The sequence below is a fragment of the Lolium rigidum genome, chromosome 2 (genome assembly GCF_022539505.1).
Source record: "Lolium rigidum isolate FL_2022 chromosome 2, APGP_CSIRO_Lrig_0.1, whole genome shotgun sequence".
In the NCBI taxonomy this organism is placed as follows: Eukaryota; Viridiplantae; Streptophyta; class Magnoliopsida; order Poales; family Poaceae; genus Lolium; species Lolium rigidum.
In genome coordinates this window covers 132,476,656-132,499,197 of record NC_061509.1, presented here as the reverse complement: position 1 = coordinate 132,499,197, position 22,542 = coordinate 132,476,656, and the positions used below count along the sequence as shown (strand labels likewise).

At 46.8% G+C, this 22,542-nt stretch overlaps 1 protein-coding gene across 1 annotated transcript; it reads right to left on the bottom strand.

The window, feature by feature from the left end:
- Positions 1 to 17,713: 17,713 nt before the first annotated feature.
- Positions 17,714 to 20,632, bottom strand: LOC124687268 (protein PHLOEM UNLOADING MODULATOR-like). Its single transcript, XM_047221062.1, has 4 exons — positions 20,187 to 20,632; positions 19,043 to 19,437; positions 18,764 to 18,957; positions 17,714 to 18,250 (listed from the first exon to the last, which is right to left on the bottom strand). The coding sequence occupies exons 1-4, from the start codon at positions 20,525 to 20,527 to the stop codon at positions 17,855 to 17,857; spliced, it is 1,326 nt and encodes a 441-aa protein (XP_047077018.1). The 5' UTR covers positions 20,528 to 20,632; the 3' UTR covers positions 17,714 to 17,854.
- Positions 20,633 to 22,542: the final 1,910 nt, after the last annotated feature.

Genomic DNA, 22,542 nt, shown 5'->3' with positions numbered 1-22,542 from the left:
TGGCATTTGCTATAGTAACAATTTTATTTTCAATATCCTCAGGTTTAGCAGCCATTTTATTAATTAAAGAAGATTGTGACGCAGACATGTATGAGATTCGGTTTTCAGCATTTGCAAGTTTAGTTTGCAACCCAGAAATCTCCATATTCAGATTTTCAAGTTGATTTCCTATATTCTTCAACAAGGTAGATTGTTCATCCATAGTTTTAGTAAACAATTTATTTTGCTCATATTGTGATTGCATAAAGCTCTTAGTAGATCTTTCAATTTCTAACATCTTTTCCTCATTAGGTGAAACATATCTACCATACGAATTACCATTAGCAGGATATGGCCTAGAATTTTGAGCAACCAATGAAGCTAACGGAACATTATTAGGATCAACATTAGTCCTACCATTCACAAGCATAGACATAATAGCATCAACCTTATCATTCAAGGAAGAGGATTCTTCAACGGAATTTACCTTCTTACCTTGTGGAGCTCTTTCCGTGTGCCATTCAGAGTAATTAACCATCATATTATCAAGTAGCTTTGTTGCTTCACCAAGAGTGATGGACATAAAGGTACCTCCAGCAGCTGAATCCAATAAATTCCGCGAAGAAAAATTTAGTCATGCATAGAAGGTTTGGATGATCATCCAAGTAGTCGATCCATGGGTTGGGCAATTTTTAACCAAAGATTTCATTCTTTCCCAAGCTTGAGCAACATGTTCATTATCCAATTGTTTAAAATTCATTATGCTACTCCTCAAAGATATAATTTTAGCAGGGGGATAATATCTACCAATAAAAGCATCCTTGCATTTAGTCCAGGAATCAATACTATTCTTAGGCAGAGATAGCAACCAATCTTTAGCTCTTCCTCTTAATGAGAAAGGAAACAATTTTAATTTTATAATGTCACCATCTACATCTTTATACGTTTGCATTTCACATAGTTCAACAAAATTATTGAGATGGGCAGCAGCATCATCAGAACTAACACCGAGAAAATTGCTCTCGCATAACAAGATTCAAGAAAGCGGGTTTAATTTCAAAGAATTCTGCTGTAGTAGCAGGTGGAGCAATAGGTGTGCATAGGAAATCATTATTATTTGTGCTAGTGAAGTCACACAACTTAGTATTTTCAGGGGTGGCTATTTTAGCAGTAGTAAATAAAGCAAACTAGATAAAATAAATGCAAGTAAACTAATTTTTTTGTATTTTTGATATAGCAAACAAGACAGTAAATAAAGTAAAGCTAGCAACTAATTTTTTTGTGTTTTGATATAATGCAGCAAACAAAGCAGTAAATAAAATAAAGCAAGACAAAAACAAAGTAAAGAGATTGAGAAGTGGAGACTCCCCTTGCAGCGTGTCTTGATCTCCCCGGCAACGGTGCCAGAAAAAGAGCTTGATGGCGTGTAACTCACACGTTCGTTGGGAACCCCAAGAGGAAGGTATGATGCGCACAGCAGCAAGTTTTCCCTCGGAAAGAAACCAAGGTTTATCGAACCAGGAGGAGCCAAGAAGCACGTTGAAGGTTGATGGCGGCGGGATGTAGTGCGGCGCAACACCGGGGATTCCGGCGCCAACGTGGAACCTGCACAACACAATCCAAAGTACTTTGCCCCAACGAAACGAGTGAGGTTGTCAATCTCACCGGCTTGCTGTAACAAAGGATTAACCGTATTGTGTGGAAGATGATTGTTTGCGAGAGAAAACGAGTAAAACAAGTATTGCAGCAGATTTGTATTTCAAGTATAAAAGAATGGACCGGGGTCCACAGTTCACTAGAGGTGTCTCTCCCATAAGATAAAAGCATGTTGGGTGAACAAATTACAGTCGGGCAATTGACAAATAGAGAGGGTATAACAATACACATACATGTCATGATAAGTACAGTGAGATTTAATTGGGCATTACGACAAAGTACATAGACCGCCATCCAACTGCATCTATGCCTAAAAAGTCCACCTTCAGGTTATCATCCGAACCCCTTCCGAGTATTAAGTTGCAAAGCAACAGACAATTGCATTAAGTATGGTGCGTAATGTAATCAATAACTACATCCTTAGACATAGCATCAATGTTTTATCCCTAGTGGCAACAGACACAACACAACCTTAGAACTTTTCATCCATTGTCCCGAGTGTCAATGCGGGCATGAACCCACTATCGAGCATAAATACTCCCTCTTGGAGTTAAGAGCAAAAACTTGGCCAGAGCCTCTACTAATAACGGAGAGCATGCAAGATCATAAACAACACATATGTAATAACTTGATAATTAACATAACATGGTATTCTCTATCCATCGGATCCCGACAAGCACAACATAGAGTATTACAGATAGATGATCTTGATCATGTTAGGCAGCTCACAAGATCCAACAATGAAGAACAATGAGGAGAAGACAACCATCTAGCTACTGCTATGGACCCATAGTCCAGGGGTGAACTACTCACTCATCACTCCGGAGGCGACCATGGCGGTGAAGAGTCCTCCGGGAGATGAATCCCCTCTCCGGCGAGGTGCCGGAGGAGATCTCCGGAATCCCCCGAGATGGGATTGGCGGCGGCGGCGTCTCGATAAGGTTTTCCGTATCGTGGTTTTTCGCCTCGGGGGTTTCGCGACGGAGGCTTTAAGTAGGCGGAAGGGCAACGTGGGGGCCACACGAGGGCCCCACACCACGGGTCGGCGCGGCCAAGACCTGGGCCGCGCCGCCCTATGGTGGCGGCCCCTCGTGGCCCCACTTCGACTCCTGTTTGGTCTTCGGAAGCTTCGTGGCAAAATAGGACCCCGGGTCTTGATTTCGTCCAATTCCGAGAATATTTCGTTACTAGGATTTCTGAAACCAAAAACAGCAGAAAACAAAGAATCGGCTCTTCGGCATCTTGTTAATAGGTAAGTTCCAGAAAATGCACGAATATGACATAAAGTGTGCATAAAACATGTAGGTATCATCAATAATATGGCATGGAACATAAGAAATTATCGATACGTTGGAGACGTATCAGAATACTATGTCAAGTTGATTATTGATCTATCATATATGTGTTGTTTATGATCTTGCATGCTCTCCGTTGCTAGTAGAGGCCTCCGGCCAAGTTGATACTTGTAACTCCAAGAGGGAGTATTTATGCTCGATAGTGGGTTCATGCCTCCATTTAATCTGGGACTGTGACATAAAGTTCTAAGGTTGTGGATGTGCTGTTGCCACTAGGGATAAAACATCAATGCTTTGTCTAAGGATATTTGTATTGTTTACATTCGCACAATACTTAATGCAATTGTCTATTGTTTGCAACTTAATACTGGAAGGGGTGCGGATGCTAACCCGAAGGTGGACTTTTTAGGCATAGATGCATGCTGGATAGCGGTCTATGTTCTTTGTCGTAATGCCCTAAGTAAAACTCATAGTAGTCATCATGATATGTATGTGCATTGTTATGCCGTCTCTATTTGTCAATTGCCCAACTGTAATTTGTTCACCCAGCATGTTATTTATCTTATTGGAGAGACACCACTAGTGAACTGTAGACCCCGGTCCATTCTTTTACATCTGAAATACAATCTACTACAATCACTGTTCTCTGTTGTTCTTCACAAACAAACATCATTCTCCACACCATACGTTTAATTCTTTGTTTACAGCAAGCCGGTGAGATTGACAACCTCACTGTTAAGTTGGGGCAAAGTATTTTGATTGTGTTGTGAAGGTTCCACGTTGGCGCCGGAATACCTGGTGTTGCGCCGCACAACACTCCTTCACCAACAACCTTCACGTGGCCTTCATCTCCTACTGGTTCGATAACCTTGGTTTCTTACTGAGGGAAACTTGCTGCTGTATGCATCACACCTTCCTCTTGGGGTTCCCAACGGACGTGTGCTTAACGCGTCATCATTGATCTTTCAGTTATCTCTTCCCAGAATACGCCAGGTGGTATTGCTAAACACTGCGGCCCGATGTTTGCAAGAACGTCGGCTTCAACATTGCTGAGCCTGCTGATATGATTTACTTCGCATCCGTCGAACAGCCTCTCGAGTTCGTTATATACTTCCTTGTATGCTATCATACTTTCATTGACTGCGTCGCATTGGTTCATCACCTGTTGGGCCACCAGCTGTGAATCACCAAAGATCTTTAATCGGGTTGCTCCGCAAGCTTTCGCCATCTTCATCCCGTGTATAAGTGCTTCGTACTCCGCCTCGTTATTAGATGTGTTTGGAAACGTCATCCGTAGCACGTATTTCAACTTGTCGCCTTGAGGTGATACTAGTATCACACCTGCTCCAGATCCTTCTAGCCTCTTGGACCCGTCGAAGTTCATAGTCCAAGTTCTCGACAAATCTGGAGGTCCCGTATTTTGTAGCTCCATCCATTCTGCGACAAAGTCTGGCAAAATCTGCGATTTTATTACTTTTCTCTTCTCATATTTGATGTCCCGAGGGGAAAGCTCTATTCCCCAAAGGGAGACACGACCCGTAGCTTCTAGGTTGTTTAATATATTGGATAAAGGCGCCTCATTGACCACTATTATCGGATGCACCGAAAAATAGTGTCGCAGTTTTCTTGCGGTTGTGAACACTCCATATGCTAACTTCTGGTAGTGCGGATACCGCTGTTTTGAAGGCGATAAAACTTCACTGATGAAGTATACTGGCCGCTGTACTCCATGGAGTTTTCCTTCTTCTTCTCTTTCGACCACAAGTACTGTGCTAACCACTTGAGGCGTGGCTGCGATGTACAGCAGGAGAGGTTCCTTTTCCTTAGGCCCACCAAGATTGGTGGTGTCGAGATTGTGCGCTTGAGGTCCTCGAAAGCTCTATCTGCTTCTTCGTTCCACTCGAACTTTTCTCCTTGTTTGATCAAGGCGTAGAACGGCAACGCCTTTTCTCCCAGCCTAGCGACGAATCTTCTTAAAGCTGCGACTCACCCAGTCAATTGTTGTATCTCCTTTAACTTTGTTGGCTTCCACATCGTTACAATGGCTTGGATTTTTTCCGGGTTAGCCTCGATTCCTCTTGCTGACACCAGAAACCCGAGAAGTTCTCCCGCAGGGACGCCAAAAGAGCACTTCATCGGGTTCAGCTTGAGGCAGAACTTATCGAGGTTAGCAACAGTCTCTTTGAGATCCTCGATCAGGGTTGAGCCCTTCTTTGTTGTTATGACGACATCATCAATGTATACTTGAACGTTCTTGCCAATTTGTGTGGCGAGACACTTCTGCATCATCCGTTGATATGTTGCTCCCACGTTTTTTAACCCGAAGGGCATTGTTCTATAACAGAACACGCCATAAGGTGTGATAAAAGCTGTTTTGACCTCATCCTCCTCTTTTCACCTGATCTGGTTATAACCAGAGTATGCGTCCAGGAAGGAAAGACGTTCACAACCTGCCGTGGAGTCGATAATTTGATCGATCCTTGGGAGGGGAAAGTGATCCTTTGGACAATGTTTATTGAGACACGTGAAGTCGACGCACATGCGAAGGACCTCTGTGTTTTTCTTCGGGACCAGCACTGGGTTAGCTACCCACGTGGCCTCTGTATGTAATTCTTTGATAAAACCAGCTTCTCTGAGTCGATTGATTTCTGACAGCATAGCTTTGCGGTTTGGTTCCGAAAAACGCCGCAAAGGTTGTTTGATTGGTTTCGCCATTGGATCCAAGTTAAGGGGGTGCTTGGCAAGTTCCCTGGGTACTCCTGGCATGTCAGCTGGACACCATGCGAAGATTTCCCAATGCTCACAGAGGAACTCGACGAGCGCGCTTTCCTATGCGAGGTCCATGTTTGTTGCAATAGATGTCGTTTTCTTGGGATCTGTCGGGTGAATCTGCACTTCTTTGAAATCTTTGGTAGTATCAAAGGTGGGCTCCTTAAGCGGTCTCCCTACGTCTGGCAACACATCATAATCAGTTGTTAGCCTTGACGCCATATATTCTGCTCGCATCCCGAAAGTCTCTGACAATCGATGAAAATCCTTGTCGCAATTATCAGCTAGCGCGAAACTACCTTTTATTGCGATTGGTCCCTTGGGTCCAGGGAGTCTCCACAACAAGTATGTGTAATGTGGTACCGCCATAAACCTGGCATAGGCTGGTCGTCCCAACAAAGCGTGATACTGTGACGGGAAGTCCACGACTTCAAACTCCAACCTCTCTCTTCTGTAATTTTCTCGGGTTCCAAACTGAACGTCGAGGTTGATCTTTCCCAGTGGGTAACTCGGCTTCTCCGGTGTGATACCATGGAAACACGTATCCGTTGGTAATAAGTTTGCCAGGGATATGTTCATCTTCCTCAATGTATCTGCGTACATGAGGTTTAAGCTGCTTCCGCCATCAATGAATACTCGTGAAACGTCGAATCCTGCGATAACCGCTGGTAAGATCAAAGCAGACTGTCCTGGTCATGGAACCTGTTGCGGGTGGTCGGCTATAGTGAAGCCGATATCTTGCCCTGACCAATTCAGATACTCAATTGTTGGTGGAGGCATCTTCTCTGCCATAAAAACTTGCCTTTCTGAGCTCTATTGGATGGCCTGCCTTTCTGAATCATTGAGACCGCACCACTGGTGTCGATATAAGGACCTGGTTGTGGAGCTGCCGCCAACTGCAACTGGTGCCGATTTTCGTCCGTAATTGCGGGTGGAGGTGGAAGGTGAATCTCACTCCTTGGCCCCTGGGGGTTTTTGTGTACTGCCTGCGTGCGGGTATGCCCAGCATATCTATGCAGTGCAAGAAAAGTTCGGCAGTCCTTCTGCAGATGCCCTGACTTCCTCTTTCCATTGTTGTCGAGGAAGAAGTGCATTTGGCATGGTCCATTTAAGAGATCCTCGAGTGATACATACGGCCTCTGAAACCTTGGTCCATTATTTTGCCTATTGGGACGGGAGCCGTCCTTGTAGTCGCTTCGCTGCTCACCACTTTTTTGATAATCGTCTCGATTGTTTCCCCCGCTGTTTCCTCGAAAACCAGCCGATATTTGGCCGGGAGCATCATAATCTGAAAACTGTCGAGGGAATCGTCGCCTATTTTGAAAGTTTCGGTTGCACTCATCCTCAGGCGATCTGTGCCGTTTGTTATGAACAAAATCTTCTCCATCCGCCCAGCGATTTGCTATTTCCATGAGTGCTGCTATTGTTTTCGGGTTGGTTCTTCCCAAATCCTCGACAAAGTCCCTCCTTCGAATTCCAGCAACAAATGCATCTATTGCTCTCTCGTCAGATATGTTCTCTGCCGAGTTTTTGATGATGTTCCACCTCTGGATATACGTCCTCATTGGTTCGTCGTATTTCTGTCTGCAAGCCTTCAACTGCTCCAACGACACGGGTTTCTTGCACGTGGATCGGAAGTTCTTCACAAATATATCCTCGAAACTTTCCCAACTGTCGATAGAGCCAGGAGGCAGCTTCTTTATCCATGATCGTGCGGCTCCACTTAAGTGTACTTGGATGCTCTGCATGGCTATTGCTCTGGTTCCACCCATTAGCTTCACCGTCTCCAGGTAGTCGATTAGCCAGTCCTCAGGTTCTTGCAGGCCATCAATTTTTTTGTAATTATCGGGTAGCTTGAACCCTGATGGAACTCGAGTTTCGCGGACTCGTCTCATCAAGCACGGGAGCCCGCACATATCCTCTTCCTCAACCTCTGGTGAGTGCCGACGTTCCCTTCTTTCGTGTCGCGCTCTGTCAACCCTTGCTTGTGTCGCTGTGTCTCTTGCCCCACTCGTTCTCGCAGGGTCTTGCACCGCTGCAGTAGGTCGTGGACTATTTTGCCTTGCAGATCCTTCGGGAGGCGTACTTGCGAACGCTGTTCCCATGGCTCCAACTCCTGCCATGGCCATGTTATAAAGTGCTTCTCTTGGATCTCCGGGAGGTGGCCTGGACGCCAGAATGAAAGCTTGTGTCGCCATATATCAAGCTTCTGGTGTTTTTGGAATAATATTTCCCCTTGTATCTATCGACATAAAGGACATGTCGAGGTTTTGAACTAGGTGCTCCCTCTCAGCCTCAGGTATATGTTGCAACCGAGACCTTGCCCTATTTCGAGCTGCCCTGTGACTGTCTCCTCCCGAAGTACCTGATTGTCGACTCAACTCCGCTCCTCGCCTGCTTGACGCGGAATCCGCGGCTTGCCTCATATCCAACTCCACTTTCTGTTTTTCGAGCTCTCGTCTAGCACGGGCGAGTCTATACTGATATGCTTGCAACTCTTCAGCTGTCGCGAGCTTGCGGTCATTGGTTCTGTGCCATCAATAGCTCTTGCAACTCTATCCAAAACTGCCTGCGGAAATTGTACCATCTGTCGTGTTCCAGGTCCGACATATTTGGTTCCCAAGCCTCGCGTAAGATCAGCGGGATCGACGTACGGATTTCCCGCGTTATCGAAGTCCTCTGATGTCTCCTCCTGTGGTCGGCTTGTATCTCCAATTGCATAGATTGTATGATATTTTGAACTTTGACCTTTGTCGGGATTGGTGACACCGTCGTATAGATCGGCGAAGACCTCTCCAACTGAAGTGGATTTGTCGATGAAGCTGAAGCTGTCGACGCTGTCTGAGTCGCTGCTTATATTGGAGTCCGCAGACGACTTGAAGGATATGTTGCCTAAGATCTTGGCGAGCTTTTCACTTGTCGTAGTTTTGACGAAGTGTGGCGGCGAAATCTCCTCATCGCCTGTCTCGAACGATGACGATGAGTCCGAAAAATCGGAACCGACCGCCGACGATCCCGACGAAATCGCAACCTCGAAACGATGCGATCCTTATTTTCCGACGCGGAAGTGGAACCTTCCGAATGTCATCTCCATAGGCTCCTCCAGATACACATATGCATCCAAACGGGAGGGCGGGTGAGGAACAAAATCGACTAGATCAGTTTCGATCTGTTTACCTCTGTCCATCGTGTTGCTTGCCATCGAAGAAGTCGAAGATCTTGAACGTGCCATCGAGATCAGATCCTTGTCGCCTCTAATTCCCACAAACGGCGCCAATTGACAAGATATTAACTTGTCAATGCCTACAGATTGTAGACTAGGGTTTAGTTGGAAGTAGAGGGCAAGTAGATCGAAGGTTCAGCCGGAAAAGTACTCGACTACTAGAAAATTAGGGTTGTGTTGACAATGAAATCGATCCTCTCTTTGTCCTTCGACTCCCCCTTATATAGGAGGAGGAGCTGAAGGTTTCATGATGTACAAGTTACAGAAACCGGGAGACTCTTTGAGTTCGTCCCGTAATAGTTACAAGTCATTATTCCTAATACAACTCTATCTTTCCAAACTATCTCTTCAATTGGGATTCCGGGCTTCATAAACTTTGGGTTGTGGGCCTTCAGTAAACCCCGGGTACCATCTTCGGCAGGCCCATTGGGGATGCCTATGTCAGTCGTTGACCCTACCAAATCCACGGCCGTCCGCTGAATCGAACCACGAAACTATTTTCATCACCGCATCCTTCACTAGTGCCAGCACATCTGGTAGAATCTGGCAGAGAACCCGTCCGGCCCAGAGGCCTTGTCCGGTGGGAGATTCCGGATCACATCCCAGATTTCGGCTTCAGAGAAGGGGAGCTCGAGCGCCGACAGATCGACGGTGGGCAGCTGCAGCGCCTCAAGATTCAGCGCATGCTCTCTAGGCCTTAGCGTTCCCAGAAGCTGAACGAAGTGCTCAGTGGCTATGTCGCACATCTCCTGTGGGTCTGTGTGGAAAACTCCCTCATGTCGCAATCTGAAAATATGATTTCTTAGTCTCCGCGCATTAGCGTGCAGGTGGAAAAAAGAGGTGTTGGCAGCTCCATCTCTCAACCAGGCAATCCTTGATCGTTGCCTAGCAATCGTTCGCTCCAATGAGGCCAGCCCTAGCACTTTCTTCTTCAACTGACTCCTCAACCATCTCTCATCCTCATTCAGCAATCTCCTGTCCATGGCTTTATCAAGTTGTAGAATGACTTCATTGGCCATCAAGAGCTGCTCCTTGATGTTCCCTACACGCCTCTGACTCCATCTTGTGAGCACCTGCGCCATAGCGCGCAGTCTGTTGCTAAGGTCAAAGAAGGGGTCATGGTGCTCCTCTACTGAAAACCACGCCGCTGCAACTGCTTCCTGAAAACCTTCCAATTAGGGCCAGAAAGATTGGAAGTGGAACCTCGATTTCTGATGATAAGAAACGTTTGTGGACATCATGATGGCACAGTGATCCGAGAGGGAGGAGGACAGAGCCTGTAGCAAGCAGTCCGGATGCCCCTCATCCCAGTCAACTGAACAGAACCAGCGATCAAGTTTCTCTAGCGTTGGGTTCTGTCTTTCATTACTCCACGTGTAGCGTCTCCCAATCAGATCATGTTCCTTCAATTCTAAGTCGTTTAGCAGCCTTCTGAACCACCCCATCATCCTCCTATGCAGAAATGTGTTGTTCTTGTCTGCAGCTTCAAGGATTAGATTGAAGTCGCCCGTCACTACCCAATACCCCTGAATACCTGCACGAATAGTCCTCAGCTCCTCGAGGAACTCTGCTTTTAGATTTTCTTGCGTTGGCCCATAGACCGCGGTGAGTGCCCGCACCATGCCGTAGGAGACCCGAGCAATACATGATCCACCTAAGCTACCGCGGGCCAAAGCCTTGATGCCCAAGCATGTTGATCCGAAAGGCTAGGAGATACTATCGAATGCTTTAGCCACGTCACCCTTGAGCAATAGGTACGAGATCCTCCACACATGGAGCGCCTTGGCTGACTCCTTTAGAAGGACGAAGTTTTCGTGAATGCATCTACCATGGATGAACGTACCCTGGTTGTAGTCCACGAGATCATCCATCTTGGGGGAGAAGCGCCATTTTAGCACCTTAGTCAACAACCGAGCGAAGTTGTGCACCAAACGGATTAGACAAAAATCCTTCCAATCGGTGGTCCCATATTTCTACCAGAGTCTCTCTTTTTTTCAAAGCCCTGGTCCGTGCCGATCCAAAACACATTCAAGGCATCTAGGACATCAGTCTTCACCGGCCAGCAATGCCGATAAAACTCCCAGGAAAAACCGTCTAGGCCTGGGGATTTCTTGGAAGGCATGGACCGAAGCGCAACCTAGACCTCCTCCGGAGTGAAACGGGTCTCCAACCCACTCAGATCCACCGGGAAAGCCCTATGGCATCTAGCGAGACATCAAACTTGCAGGTCGGTCAAACCGAGTAAGCCCAAGTAGAAATCTGTGGCCAACTCGTCCTTAGATGCCTGGTGCATGGTCTCCCCGTCGCTGGAGTGCAACATGGCGACGTGGTTGCGTTGCGCCTCCATTTGGTGGCAAGGATACAAAAGAACTGCGAGTTGATGGTGTCGTCCCTGAGCCCAGCCAGACGACCAAGTTGCCTAGTGATGGTGCGTTCCAAGGAGGCGAAGCCCAGAACCTTCAACTAGAGGCTAGGAGGAAGCCAACACTCCTCAGCGCATAGATCATGATCCTCTTGCGCCCTATCCAATTCCAGGATAATCTCGTTGGCCCTGACGATTGAGTCCCTAATGGATCATGTGTGAATCGCTGATTCAACCATTGCAACCCCCTACCAAGGCGTCGCAGCTTGAACGCAAGCCTATTTAGTGTTAAGATGTATTGAGTCCTTGAGCTGTACGGTTTGTGTAACAGCCGGACTCCCTTCTTGTAACCTGTATGTGCATATAAATAGAAGATCCTGAGGCGTGGCAGTACTACGCCAAAACCCTAAACTTGACTTGGTATCAGAGCCGCGCGAGACTCACCTCCCGCCGCCGCCGCTCTCCCGATCTCCCTCTGGGCGATCGCTTTCCGCTGTTCCTCGACGCGAGTCTCTCCGCGTCGCCATGGGTTCCTCCGGCGCCCTTCAGCTGTCGACGTCCGTCGGCGCTGTACCCGTCGCTCCGCCCGCGTCTCTCACCGCGCCGGCTGTACGTCTGGATGCGACGAACTTCACCTTGTGGAAGGGGCTCACGCTCCCCAACCTCTCCGGTGCAGGCCTTCATGGCCACCTCGACGGCACAAACGCAGCCCCTGCCAAGACTCTCAAGCAAGGCGCCGGTGATGATGCCGTCGACGTTCCCAACCCTGCGTACCACCAATGGTGGACGGTAGATCAGAGGGTTCTAGGACTCCTCCTCGGCTCCATGGAGCCCGATATCGCGTGTCAGCTCATTAGCTGCACGACTGCTGCCGCCGTGTGGACCGCCGTCCACACCATGTATGGAGCGCAAAGCCGCGCCAACATTCGGCACCTGCGCCGTCAGCTCCAGACGATGCGCAAGGAGGAGCTCACCGCCGGCCAGTACATGCACAAGATGAAGGCCATCGCTGATATGATGGCAACCGCCGGTGCTCCTGTCTCCAATGATGAGCTGGTCGACTACATCATCACCAGCCTTGGCAAGTCTTTCAACGCAATCGCCGGCAACCTCACTATGGGAAATCGCTCGGTGCCCTACTCCGAGTTCTACTCCGGCATCCTCTCGTTCGAGTCCATGCAAGCTCAGCAAACTCAGGACGAAGAGTGGACATCTCAGGCTAACGCCGCATCCCGGTCTGGCTCCTACTCCAACAATAGCCGACCGCGTGCCCCTGACTTCGCCCCTGTGCCATATGGCGGAGGGCGTCCCGCTGGGAACTCCTACCAGCAGGGTTCAGGGCGATCTGATCACCAGCAATCTGGTGGCTATGGCAACAGTGGGGGTCACCAGTCTAACGGCCAGAACTCCGGTGGCCGCGGTGGCAAGAAGCAGCGCCCCCAATGCCAATTGTGCAATTACTGGGGGCACGATGCTTTTGACTGCAGAAATCGCTTCAACCAGGACTTCACACGCAACAACAAAAACAATCGGCGTTCAGGCAACGCCGCGTCCATGACCTCCAGCAACAACCTCCCTCCGTGGCTAATGGATTCTGGAGCTACTGACCACATCACCAACGATCTCGAGCGTCTTCACATACATGAGCGCTACGCTGGCAAGGACAATGTTCAAGTGGCTAATGGTAAAGGTTTGTCTATTTCGCATATTGGTTATTCTACTTTAGCCGGTTCAAATCTCCACTTAAAAAACATTCTCCATGTTCCTGACATTAGAGAGCATCTCCTTTCTGTCTATTGTCTCGTTTGTGATAATTATGTGTTTGTCGAATTTCACCGTGACTTTTTCTGTGTTAAGGACAAAGCAACGAGGAGAATCCTTCTTCACGGTAGGAGTCAGAATGGTCTCTACCCAATTCCCATCGGTCGAGCATCATCGCCATCCCATCGTGCTAGCTCCAGTGTCAAGGTCTCTGCGTCTCAGTGGCATCAGCGTTTTGGTCATCCTTCAAATAATGTAGTGCAAAAAACTTGTTAAGCACCATAGTTTGCCTTGTTTACCTTCAGACATATCTGTTTCTATTTGTGATGCGTGTCAGCGTGGCAAAAGCCACCAACTATCATATACCGCCTCTGAGCGTATTTCTACTATGCCACTTGAGTTGATTCATTCTGATGTGTGGGGACCTGCCATTGCTTCTTCTGGTGGTTATAAGTACTATGTTAGTTTCATCGATGACTATTCTCGTTTCTGCTGGATATATCTTCTTAAAAATAAGTCTGATGTCGAGCAAGTGTTCTATGCTTTCCAGGCTCATGTCGAACGCCTCCTAGATGGCAAGATTAAAGCTGTCCAGTCCGATTGGGGTGGCGAGTATCATCGTCTTCATCGCTATTTTCAGCGCACGGGTATCTCCCATCGAGTATCCTGTCCCCATACCTCGCAGCAAAACGGTGTTGCTGAGCGTAAGCACCGCCATATCGTTGAAACGGGCCTAGCTCTCCTTGCTCAATCCTCATTACCTTTGCGTTTTTGGGATGAAGCGTTCTTGACTGCTTGCTACCTCATTAATCGCATGCCTACCCCAGTCCTCAACAAAGAGACGCCTCTTTTTCGTCTTCTTCGCATCCAGCCCAATTATGATTTCCTTCGCATCTTTGGCTGTGCTTGCTGGCCTAGCCTCCGCAAATACAATTCACATAAGCTTGAGTTTCGTTCCAAATTATGTGTGTTCCTAGGCTATAGTGCTATGCATAAGGGGTACAAATGCTTGGATCGATCTACTGGTCGTATCTACATCTCCCGCGATGTTGTCTTTGATGAGTCAGTTTTTCCCTATGCTACTCCCGGTGTTAGGATAGACATTCCCACACTTCGTGAGGCTATCACTTTTCCTTCATCTGAACCGGCTACGAGTGAACATATGCGCAAATACGACTTATCTTACCTTGCTACTAATATTCCTGGTGCAGCTGATGGTGTTCCTGTGCAGGTTGTTGCGCCCGCGATCGACGTCCAGGCCTCGCCCGCGATCGACATGCATGATGTGCATGGCACGGGCGCGGCGTCCGATGCGCCCGAGCGCGCGGATGATGTCCAAGCCGCGGCTGCGCCCGACGTGCCCGGCGCTGATGCGTCCCCTTGTGCGCCCGACGTCTCTGTCGTGCATGGCATGGACACGTCGTCCAATGTGCCCGACGTCCCTTCATCCACGTCCACCGCGGCCTCCTCCGCCGGTGCTTCTGCCGGGTCGTCTGCTGCCCCTCATCAGTCCGCGTCACCTTCTGCTGGTCCCTCTCCAGCCGTGACGCCTACGGCTGATGCCTCCGGTCATGGTATGGTCACGCGTCATCGTGATAATACTCGCCGTGACAAAGTCTACACCGATGGCACTGTGCGCTATGATCCACGCCGTCGTGCTCTTTTTGCTGCTCCCACGTCCCACCGTGATGCTCTTTCTGAACCTGCCTGGCGTGCCGCTATGGCCGATGAGTTCTCGGCCCTTTGTCAGAATCGCACTTGGGTTCTTGTTCCTCGTCCTTCCGGGGTCAATATTGTTGGCAGCAAGTGGGTGTTCAAAACAAAGCACAAGCCTGATGGTTCCATTGATAAGCACAAAGCTCGTTTGGTGGCTCGTGGTTTTACTCAGCAGCATGGTATTGATTATGGTGAGACTTTCAGCCCTGTTGTCAAGCCTGCCACAGTTCGTCTGGTTATTTCACTTGCAATGTCTCGAGGTTGGGCTCTCCGTCAGGTTGATGTTAGCAATGCCTTTCTTCATGGTTTCCTCTCTGAAGATGTGTATATGCAACAACCACCCGGGTTTGAAGATGCTCGGTATCCCTCTCATGTTTGCAAGCTACAGCGGGCTTTGTATGGTCTGAAACAGTCTCCTCGAGCCTGGTATGCCCGTTTGAGTTCTCGTTTGCATCAGCTGGGTTTCAAGTCCTCCAAGGCCGACACTTCTCTGTTTATTTTCTCTCAGGGCGGTGTTTATATTTTTATGCTTGTTTATGTTGACGATATCGTTATTGCAAGCTCTAGCTCTGCAGCTGTTGACAAACTGGTCCAGGCTCTTTCTGACACGTTTCCTATCAAAGACCTTGGCGTTCTTGAGTACTTCCTTGGTCTTGAAGCGTCTCGCAATTCTGGGGGCATGACACTGACGCAGCGCAAGTATGCGCTTGATCTCTTACACAGAGTTGGTATGGAGAATTGCAAGTCTACTTCTACACCATTGGCGCCGACTGAGCGTATTTCTCGTGATACTGGAGCATCTCTCGGTCCTGACGATTCTTTTCGGTACCGTAGCATTGTTGGTGGACTTCAGTATTTTACTCTCACTCGTCCAGACATTTCGTTTGCTGTCAACAAAGTGTGTCAGTTTCTATCTCAGCCTACAGAAGTTCATTGGGAAGCTGTGAAGCGTATTCTGAGATATGTTAAAGGAACTCTGAACACCGGGCTGAAATTTCGTAAATCCTCGTCCATGGGCATTAGCATCTTTACTGACGCTGATTGGGCAGGTGACGTTGATGACCGTCGCTCTACAGGAGGATTTGCAGTTTTTGTTGGACCAAATCTTGTGTCTTGGAGTGCGAAGAAACAGCCTACTGTCTCGCGGTCTAGTACGGAGGCAGAATATAAGGCCTTGGCTAATGGAGCTGCTGAAGCAATGTGGGTGGAGTCACTACTCAAGGAACTTGGAGTATCTCAGCAGCGTGTTCCCATTCTATGGTGTGATAATTTAGGGGCTACTTATCTTACAAGCAAATCCGGTGTTCCATGCTAGAACCAAGCACATTGAGATTGATTTCCATTTTGTGCGAGAGCGGGTCGCTGATGGTGCTTTACAGATAAGGTTTATATCCTCAGGAGATCAAGTGGCTGATGTGTTTACTAAACCAGCCACTTGACAGATGTTACATCGTTTTAGCACCAATCTAAATCTTGTATCCAATAGTTTAGATTGAGGGGGTGTGTTAAGATGTATTGAGTCCTTGAGCTGTACGGTTTGTGTAACAGCCGGACTCCCTTCTTGTAACCTGTATGTGCATATAAATAGAAGATCCTGAGGCGTGGCAGTACTACGCCAAAACCCTAAACTTGACTTTTAGAGGATCTGGAGGCGTGCCCTTGCAATTCAACAACGTGGCGAGAACCTCCTGGAAGCCATCCAACTTGCTTCAGAAACGCTGGAACCAGAAACGCTTCTTGACATGCATGCTGACAGTGATCCGAGAGAGAGGATGACAAGGTTGTGAGTGACGCCTCAGGAAACACTATGTCCCACTCTACCGAGCCAGACCGCTGGTCAAGCTTGGTCATAGTGGGTGATGAGTGCATTTTAACATGTTTTTACACGTTATTTCATTAAGATATCATTGAGTAGTAATAGGATTTTTGTATTTCATCGTGCTACCGCGCTCTTTAATACTTGTCTACACATGATCTTGAAATAATAAGGCAATAATGAAATATCAATAAAAATTGTTATTTTCTGGCATTTTGACTTGATAAAAAATCATTTTAGCACTTAATTATACAACTGGGCGAAAAGAGGATGCGAGGACAACTTCTAGTAAGTTTAGCGGGCATCGGTACGGGGGGAGCCCGCCCGTACCGTCCGCCCGTACGGTGTGTCAGGAGCACCGTCTCGTCAAATACTTTCATTTCACGCAGACGGCAAATAGATCTAAGACACACAACTCCGTAAAACAAAAAAACACCGCCCCGAATCAGATCTAGAGAAAGAACTTTGGAGAAGGCAACATCCGGACTGCTACGTGGATCCTCGGAGGATAAAGCATCATTCCCTTCATCATCAACCGATGCATCACCAATACCATTCACCTCCAACAACTATAGTTGTAATCTTGATTGCTATTGTGGATTTGTGTTCGAATTCACTCCATTCCTTTCATCCCCTCCATATGATTACGATGATGTTCTTGATTGCTTCCATGTGTGAGTAGTTCCTTTAATTCTTGGGAAGATGGAGAAACCCTAGTGAGAGCTTTTTCGAGGTTATGTCGAGAAAGGTAATTGTATCGTCTGCGTACTGCAAAATGGAGATACCTCCAACCACCAGGTGCGGAATTAAACCATCTACTTAACCATCTTCCTTAGCCCTTGTAATTAAAATGGCAAGCATATCCGCATCGAGGTTAAATAACAAAGGTGACAACGGATCACCTTGTCGTAACCCTTTCCTGGTTTGGATATAATGACCTATTGCATATGATATTCACATGCACCAACTTTTGAAGTTTATCAAACATTTGCATACTAAGAATCAATAACCTTTTTCAATCCATGCTTTGCACCATGCTGCTGCTGCTAGTCAGGTAAGAAGAACTGGAATCTGAAACGAAAGAGATAATCGTTCCTTTACTACCAACACCTGCATTTATTGACAAATATGTTCCCTGGTAGAAACTACTACTGATACTACTATTTTGTTAATCTGAGTTCACAAGTTCTCGACCAGCATAAACATCAACAAGAAGATCATGATCGTCTAAAATATGCTCCTTACCAAGTGGTGGAAAATTGCAGAATGCCAAGCAATCATCCGTCACTGGCTAGCGTGAATGTGAGGAGAACAAACAAGAGGGTGAATATAATCATAGATGCAGCAAAAGACAAGATTACGCGCCGCGAGAAAGCTTTCTTTGCTTGTCCAGCCAGCTCAACTTCATTTAGCAAGCCCCTTATTTCATCAATGTCTGAGTCTTTTGCAGCACGAAATAACTTGTTCTGTATCTCGTCAAGTTTGGCAAGTCTTCTGGCCCGGTCTGAATCCCACGTGGAACAGATGAACCCAGTCATCCTCCACAAGAGGATTCCAACATAGATTGCTACAATGCAGTCGACGCTATAATGGTGGCGCTCTCGTATCTCCCTCTGGGCACTGTGCAGGACTAGGAACCATATCAGAACAGATATCCAGCCCCCGTACGCTTCCTGCGAGTGCAACATGACAGTGTTAAGTTGGAATATTGTCCCTTTTCCTTTTCTTCTTCTTTCTCGAGTACAGATGGACATATGTTCAAGGATTAACTGATAAGAATGAAATTAAGAAAAAAAAAGTTGTCCAAATGAAGATGGACTCTCATATTGAAGAGAGGAAGATACACAACATCAAGCTGGAGTCTTCAAGACAGCAGTTTTCACCACAAGCCATAACATACTGAAGTGTGCCGAGAAATGATCAATGGCCTAATTTTACATGGACTCGGATATAACTAGAGGCACATGCTGTAGAATCACCTCAAAGGCTAAGCAGAACAACATATTATGAAAAACTGTATAGCAAGAATGAGTGCATTTCTGTTCATTGGCTGTGACATAACATGTTTGAAAATAGGGTAACCATGGCGAGTCACTTTTATATTATTTTCAGCAGAAGATACAATAGTGTTAAAATGGCAATTTTAGTTCTGTCACGATGGATGGGAAGATGACAATATAGCATACCGTCCATGCCATAGCAGTCAGGACAGCAACAAGAACGTGCCCACTATACATAAGATCACTGCAACCACCACTGGCTTTCTTCAGCAAATGATACCATGAAGGTCCGTCTCCAGCGGTTGGCCTCAAAATGTCTATTAGGAAGCTCATATCTCCCCATTCAGGTCTATACTCCACAGTATAATCTTGAACAGCGGCTGTAATAAGAAAATGATGATAAACAGTTAGCACAAGTCAATCAAAGTAGTCATATCAGGAAGTATCATAAGTTAAATGTCTAACCATATGGCATATCCGACAGTATGACCCTGCGGATTGCACGTGGATCAGAAGCATATGGAGCATAGTACTTCTGTGCCCAAGCATGAGGATGCTCAGGTATTCGATACCGGGATTCAGCACACCAAGGCCTTGGGGATGGGAGAATCGTAGCAAGGAATGTTATGGTCCGCAGAAAACGTCCAACTGCCATAGTGAACATGTACCTTGTGGCTATTCCAAGCCCAGGACCTTTGATGCAGTCAAAAAGTGCGGAGAATCCCAACATGATAAACAACATCAAATAATGATGTAAAGTGATAATGCGAGCTCTCAATAGACCAACCACAGCTTGAGGAAGCCTCTCATTCAGTGCTAGAAGCAACCACTGACCAGTATCCGGAAGAGGAGCAGTAGATCTGTTATTAATATTGGACCTGTCTTAGCTCAGTTCTTTCAAGACTGTATTCCCAAAAGGTGCAAAATAAAGTGATGTACTTTTACCAGAAGAGAAAAGGAAGTGATGCACTCAAATAAACATAACAAAAAACTGAACCTTTATAAGAGTGTGCCAGACAATGGAACTAAAACCATGGTTTTTTCCATCAAAATTATAAATGATAGTCGCCTCTACAATTCAAAGGGGACATGAGGAACAACAGCAGACTAACAGACCCGGTATATCAAATGTTGGGTTCGTGTATTATGAAGAATCGGCCAGCAATTACAATTTAAAATTCCCATTTTGCAAAACCACTCCATTTCCTACCTAGCCGAAACCACCAAACAATTCTCATTCATTATGCAGTGAGAGCACGGTGCATTGGGCTAATTGTCCCAACCGAAATCATTAACAGTTGATGTGCAACCCAAGTGTGATGAACATAGCACATATCCACATACCAAAATGATCTTAACAGAAGTTGCAATCATCATACAGCTGGTCTATATCATATCAGATTGGTGCACTAGCCAAAGTTTACCGAAAGTCCAAACTGTCGGAAAGGTCTAGGTTATATATTTTAATTTTTAACATACCGATGGGAAATATTTTTTAACAAAATTAAAAGGTAGAAGTCTACGACGTTTTACTACACAAACGGCATCAGCCAATCAGACACAGTAAATCCACTCAATGTTAACAAAATATCTTGAAAATGAAAACTACCTGTGCCACCGGAGGCCGAGCACGGCGGTGACGAATCGAACGGAGACGGCCTCGCATAGGAGGGCGGCGAGCATGAAGATCATGGCGGCGATGAACTTCGGGGCGGCACGGATCTCAGCGTCCCAGCGGCGGTAGAAGGGCGCTCGGGCGGCGGTGGCGAGCGCCAGCGTCGCCCAGAGCGCCGGCTGCAGCCAACCGTGCAACGAGGGAGACATGTGGCTGAGGTGGTCCACGCCCACGTACGCCGCGGCTGCCAGACCCAGCCCGCCCACCGCGAGAGATCGGCGGCAGGCCGCTGGTCGCGGCGGCGGCATGGACCTCTCCGGCTTCGGTTTCGACATGGCCGTGAAATTTCGGGGGAGATCCTTCTGTCGTGACCATGCTGGGCTGGCTTGAGTCGATTGGAGAATTCAGCGTTCCATTCATTTTCCCTATTAATAGTGTTCGCTTGTGAGGCGCAGCCAGGCAGCCTCCTACTGACTGTCAGGTGAACACTGAACACCGGTAACAACGATTTAGCCGAGCGACTGATTATGTACAAATGCAATCGAATGCAATCGGATGCGAATTGAAGATTAAGAACTCTTTGATCTCGTTTGCTACCATCTTTTCATTTCATTAGACAGAAATGAAATGATGCTTTTATTGTACTCGGTCCGTTCACTAATATAAGGTTGGGAAAATCTATCAGGAGGCGTGGCACGACGCGTGACTTGTGCGGCGGCTCTTTAAGATGCGTGCGTGTCATCCTATAGGAGGGGGCTTCTCCGGCTCGCACATGCTGCCCACGTGGTCTTTGGTCGGTGTCCCTGTCGGCTTGCACACGTTGCGCACGTTGCACACATGTAAGTGTCTTTTCTTTGAATTTTGGGATGTGTGCAACCTGAAAATAATTTTAGGGATTTCGGTCATAACCGCCATTTTCGGGTTATCTCCTTCCTTCCTCTCTAGCGACTAGAATCGTCGATTCTCGCTAGCGATTCGTCGATTTCTCGCCAGTGATCGGCAGATCCGTCGCACATATGTAATCCGGTGAGGGTCCTCCATCTACTACTGCTTTTAATCGGCGATTTGGCTTGATTTCATGCTCTCATGTGTTGTGTTTGGTTCCGTCATTTTGTTCGAGTGTTTTTTGGGTTCCTCGATTTGTTGTGTTGAGGTAGTCCGGCGTCGCCTTGTCGTCGCGGAAGCTAAATCTCCCAGTTAATTCGTTGTCTGGTTTCAGAGGCACTTATTCGTTGCCCGTCGGCTTCGGTGGATCAGAGCACAGTGACGAGAGAGAGTGCAACGACGAGCTAGCAGCGCGGTGACGAGCGAGCAACGAGAGCAGATTTGCGCGGGTCGACTTCGTCTCCATGGTGTCTAGTTGCTTGGATGGGATTCCCATGTCCATCGTATCCTCGTTGTAGCTAGGACTGTTCTGGCATCATGCATTGTAGTCATTTTATGTTTATAGTTTGTGTTGGATGAAATTGTTGTGCATTTTTTTGTGGTGTCAATATGAGGAAGTCAATCTGTTAGGTGTTGCTGCACTGGCCATTTTATTTGACATCTAATCGTCGTGAATCGACGAGAGTGAAGTCTATATGCGATGTAATGGCTTGCATCTTATGTTAAAGCCAATCTAATATGGATACCATGAAGAACTTGGTCTTCCAGAAATAAAGAGGCAGTCGAGATGTTATGGCTAGAGGTGGCATCCAAGGGGTGACGAGTCTAAGTTATTAGGTTGAGCTATTTTTAGCATTGATGCATATCTTAGCAGTTGGAGCGGTGTTTTGGCTCATAGGAGCAAATGCTTCCATTATACAAAATAATTAAAAAACAATTTTAAAAATGTCAAAAAAAAATTGACATAAATTTTTGGTGTACATCGTGACATTCTATGTTAGTGCACAAGCTTTCGTGGAGAAACAACATTTTATGTGGCGTGTACAAAAAAGACAAAAAAATGTTCTGTACGTAGTCGTGTTATAGCATCAAAGTTTGTCTTTTTTACAGAGCCACATAATTTTTTTAAAAAAAACTTGTGTACAAACATAAAATATGTAGATGTACATGGAAAATTTTATTTTAGAATTTTTTGGCACTTTGAAACGTAGGTTCACACAACGGGAGCAAATGCTCCTATGAGCCAAAGTGAATATCCCATCTTAGCATTGCTTTTTCAGTAGTTCGTGTGAACTAACAAGCTTGTGTGTTCTTTTTTCATGGTCATTAGGTAATTTGATTCATAATGTGCCATTTTTTCCTTTTCGCCTGTGTGCTAAGATATTATGGGAAGGAAATGAACTAGTAATTTTGAAGCTCTACAGAGAAATACTTGGCAATGGTGATAATTAACTTGTCAGTTAGT

Coding starts and splice junctions, on each gene's coding strand:
- LOC124687268 (XM_047221062.1), bottom strand. CDS start 20,527: ATGTCGAAACCGAAGCCGGAGAGGTCCATGCCGCCGCCGCGACCAGCG. Junction 19,438..20,186: donor CTCGGCCTCCGGTGGCACAG/GTAGTTTTCATT, acceptor TATTAATAACAG/ATCTACTGCTCCTCTTCCGG. Junction 18,958..19,042: donor ACTGTCGGATATGCCATATG/GTTAGACATTTA, acceptor TTCTTATTACAG/CCGCTGTTCAAGATTATACT.